The sequence below is a fragment of the Acanthisitta chloris genome, unplaced genomic scaffold (assembly GCF_000695815.1).
Source record: "Acanthisitta chloris isolate BGI_N310 unplaced genomic scaffold, ASM69581v1 scaffold38534, whole genome shotgun sequence".
Taxonomy (NCBI): domain Eukaryota; kingdom Metazoa; phylum Chordata; class Aves; order Passeriformes; family Acanthisittidae; genus Acanthisitta; species Acanthisitta chloris.
In genome coordinates, this window is record NW_008670540.1 from 143 (window position 1) to 4,414 (window position 4,272).

The following is a 4,272-nucleotide window of genomic DNA, read 5'->3' on the forward strand; positions in this document are numbered from 1 at the left end:
TGGATATTAGGAAAATATCTTTTACAGAGAGAGTGATCAGACATTGGAACGGGCTGCCCGGGGACGTGGTGGATTCACCATCCCTGGAGGTTTTCAAGATGAGACTGGATGTGGCACTTAGTGCCATGGTCTAGTCATGACAGTAGGGTTGGACTTCATGATCTTTGAGGTCTCTTCCAACCTGGTTTATTCTATGATTCTATGAAAACTACAGACACTGCTTTACCTCTCTCACTGGATTTTGGGTTGCAGTAAATGCCTTGACAGTTGATGTGAAAGGACTGGAATTGCAAACACCATATACTGATTCATAAGGAAAGGCATTCCCACGTTTATTTTCTTTTGCTTGGCTTTTCCACTGTGTAGGCTAAACAGAAATATAAGCAGAAATTGCAAGAGTCATTAACCACAAAAGGATTCTTTTCAGGAATCTTCAGAAAAATGATTAAGCAAAAACAAATCATAACTACAACCTTAATGTAGTGCAAACATCTGTTTTCTTGTGGAAAAGAGGCTGTTTATGAGCAATTCATCTCCTCACAAATACTGTTTATGCTATTTATACAAAGACTAAAATTTCAAAGAAATTAAGATCATCATATTTGAGGTATTAAAAATTAAAATGTTAGTCTTCAACAGCTGAGAGTATTCTTTTTAGATGCAGAATGTTAGCAACTTACAAACTTGTCCATCATCTCAAGATCACAGAAATATTTCTGAAACAAAAAACCTAGATATTAACATGGAAAGTTGCATTTGGTGAGAGACCAGAATGGCACTAATAGGTTACAATATCATCGCTGTCTATAACTGGGATAAATTCTGAAGGTATTATTATGCTGACTATATGTCTCCACTAGGCATCTATTTTTTCTGTTAAAATCATACATACAAAAGACACTGCTAAAACATTGTTTTCACTCTCACTTGTACAGCTCTTGCACTTCTCAAAAATGGCAAATGAGAAACAAAGAGAGATTCAATTACAATATAATTTTCGAAAAAAAATGAGAAGAAATTGTCCAAAAGCTGGACTAGATGATCCTTGTGGGTCCCTTCAACTCTGAATATTCTGTGATTGTATTAATTTTTGGGGCATGCTGCACTTAGCAAGTGTTAAAAGCTTGATAATCTAGGAACAGTACTCTCAGGGGTAAAATAAACACATTCAGAATCACAGCATGATTTTTCTCAGCATGTTTTTCATGCCACCAGTATTCCATATTCACCTTTGTGGGTAGAGTGACAGGTTTGGGGGCTAATGTTTTATAAACACTTGTGCCAGTTCCATTCCTTACAGGCTGTGAGTGTAGACTTCCCACAGCTTGGAACCCAGATACTCGTTCTTTTGCGCTGCTGTTTGTAATGACCAGCGTTCTCTGAGACCTAGGTTTAGGATTCAATGGGTACTCTGGAAAAAAGAAAGAAGTGTGCGTGTAAGTGCACGCGTATACAATCTTTTTGGTTTCTAGTTCATAAAGTACTGCATAGCCACATGGTCCATAGCAAACAGGCATAAATCAGGAACTTAGTTCAGGATTCGTTCCACAAATAACACACTGTACAAACCTGGACAAACACCAGCTCTGTTCCATTTTCTACAACCATCGCTTGTGAAATATTTCACTTGGCAAGGCAGAAACTGCACCTTTTGAAAGTAAAGATATTCTTCAAAGAAGCCACCTACACAGTTCTACAGAATGCTACACAGCAATTCTCAAATCAAAATACTACTAGTTGTTGATAGGTACCTAAACTTCAAAAGCAATTCTGGCTTTCATATTTCCTTTAAGGCTTCTAGAAGGATAATTACTCACATATTTATTAACAGCTTCGTTTAGAGCCAAATGCTCCACACTGAGGCTCTATGAAGATGAGACAAGATGTGCACTACTCTAGACCATGGCAATGACCACTTTCGCTAGCTCCATGCCTCAGATGGGCATAACAGTACATCTGAAGCTTACAACGTTTCCATGTTCAATGGAGCACTAATTAAGAGACATACAGACAGCTCTCATACCATCAGAAACCGATATTTAGCATTTTTAAGGAAGACCTATTAAAAACAGTTGTATAATTTTCAAGAAGTGAAGAAACTTTTTTTTTTGTACATGCATTCCAACGCTGCATTAAGAGCCTTTTCCAAGATTATCTCCTCTCCCTGCAAGCAATTTTGCTTCATGGGCAGAGTCAATATATCCTCCATTTAAAAACAAATCCTATCATGAGAGTGTACTGAACTTTAGCTTTGTTTAGCAGGTAGATGTTACATAACATTTGTCATAACTGGATACTTCACTCTCATTAAACTTTATGACAAGACTTTTCACAATACTCTCATGTGCCGATGGGATATACACAAGGTAAAATAGAATCTAGTCAAAGCACATGTTTTTAAAAGGTATTAGAAGGGATTGTAATGCTCCTCTTGCCCTGAATACTGTTTCCTTTAAAAGGAAATAATAGCAGCCCTAATTTCAGTTTTTCATTTACAAATCAAGGTGTTCAATAGCAGAGCTGCAATACAAAGATACCAAGCTGTAAACTGCAAAAAGTCACTGCAGTGTAGCTTACAATTTGGACTAGATCCTCTTAAAAGGTCCCTTCCAAATCAAACCATTCTGCACTTTTATGTAGCTGACAGAACCATTCCTTCCTTTGCTGGTGAAGAGTGATTACCCGAAAAGCCTGGAAAGCTTGCCTTCCCTCAAATTGCTATGTATTTATTCCCTAATTGGTTAGGAAGGAATTTAGTTACTGTTACTTTTTTATTGAAAGATGCTGAAACAGGCCCAGAGAGTGGTGGTGAATGGCGCCACATCCACTTGGAGGCCAGTCACTAGTGGTGTTTCACAGAGGTCAGTGCTGGGCCCAGTTCTCTTTAATATCTTTACTGATGATTTAGATGAGCGGGTTGAGTGCACCATCAGCAAGTTTGCAGATGACAAAATTGGGGGGGAGTGGCATTGGAATGTGCTGCCTGGGGAGGTGGTGGATTCACCTTCCCTTGAGGTTTTCAAGACGAGACTGGATGTGGCACTTACGGCCATGGTCTAGTAACCATGGTAGGGTTGGACTTGATGCTATTTGGGGTCTCTTCCAACCCGGTTGATTCTATGATTCTATGAATTTCACATGAAAGCTGCTAAACACGCAAAACCAAAAATCAGTCCAATTGTTTAGAATCCTGTGAGATTCATAGTAATTAGACACTTATACTAAGGGGTTGGCCTGCATTTAATGTTACCTTGGAGTACAGCACATAGTGGGAAAATATGAGAACAATAACCAGCAAATTAAGGTACCATTTAAAATCTCAGTATTAGTCACAGTTTGAATAATAGCTTTTATGTTTAATTAAAAGTATTTTTAAAGGAAGAGAAAGGTTCTTGAGTACATTTATTACTTTAAAACCCCTGTACCCGAAAGCTACCACCTTCTGAAGGTCAAACAATTGATCATATAAAGCCCATGGAATTGTCAAGTGATAGACAAACTGAATCAGGTAGAGATGACTAAACAATCCCAGACTACAGTTCTGTTCAATGCCTACACTCAGGATTGGATTTGTTACAAATACTTCATAAACACAACCAACAACTTAAGACATTTGCTTCCAGAAAGAGAGCTTAAGCCTCTGCAAGATAACATTCTTTTCCCAGCCCTCCTAGGTTTCTCCCCAGACTCTTCCAACATGTCTAATCAGTCAGAAGCATTCTTTTACCAAGACTCCAGCTAGCAGTCACATCACTAGTTTAGGTGACCCTCCTTCATGCACTTCCTCTTGAAAATAAATGTGAAAATAAATTCTTGACACCTTTACAAAGAAGATGCGCACTTGCTCTGGGAAAGAATCCCAGTTGTGTCTACATCTGCAGTCCAACTGACTGATTACTCAAATAGAAGTGTTACCTCTTTAACAAAAATATACCTACACTGTAATAATATTGTGGTTTTTCTCAATTTCAACCGATAGTTTTACCATTCTAAAATACAAAGGCCTGTGTTTCAAATGAAACAACTTCAGATTTCTGCCACATTTCTACATTTAGAAGCATCAGAAGTACTCACCCCACACACCTGCAGCTAAAGATTTGTTCCGGTTTGAGTCTCTCTCATATTCAGGGTTTAAAGATGGCTGAAAGAAAGTTTTATCATTATCAAAAACTAAGTCTCTAATTCTGGGATGAATGAAATAAAGAATGACAATAACACCAGCAGTATAACTTCTGCTGACAAAAATTTTTGAACGTAGACAGACTAGACAAT

At 38.0% G+C, this 4,272-nt stretch overlaps 1 protein-coding gene across 1 annotated transcript in view; it reads right to left on the reverse strand.

Moving 5' to 3' along the window:
* Nucleotides 1–226: 226 nt before the first annotated feature.
* Nucleotides 227–4,272, reverse strand: part of LOC103801302 (vasculin-like) — a gene marked incomplete at both ends in the record, with an annotated part of 5,111 nt that continues 1,065 nt past the window's right edge. The window contains 3 exons of the mRNA XM_009073710.1: nt 227–367; nt 1,230–1,411; nt 4,075–4,141. Of these exons, the coding sequence (XP_009071958.1) occupies nt 227–367; nt 1,230–1,411; nt 4,075–4,141 (390 nt within the window). The remainder of the gene's footprint in view (nt 368–1,229; nt 1,412–4,074; nt 4,142–4,272) is intronic.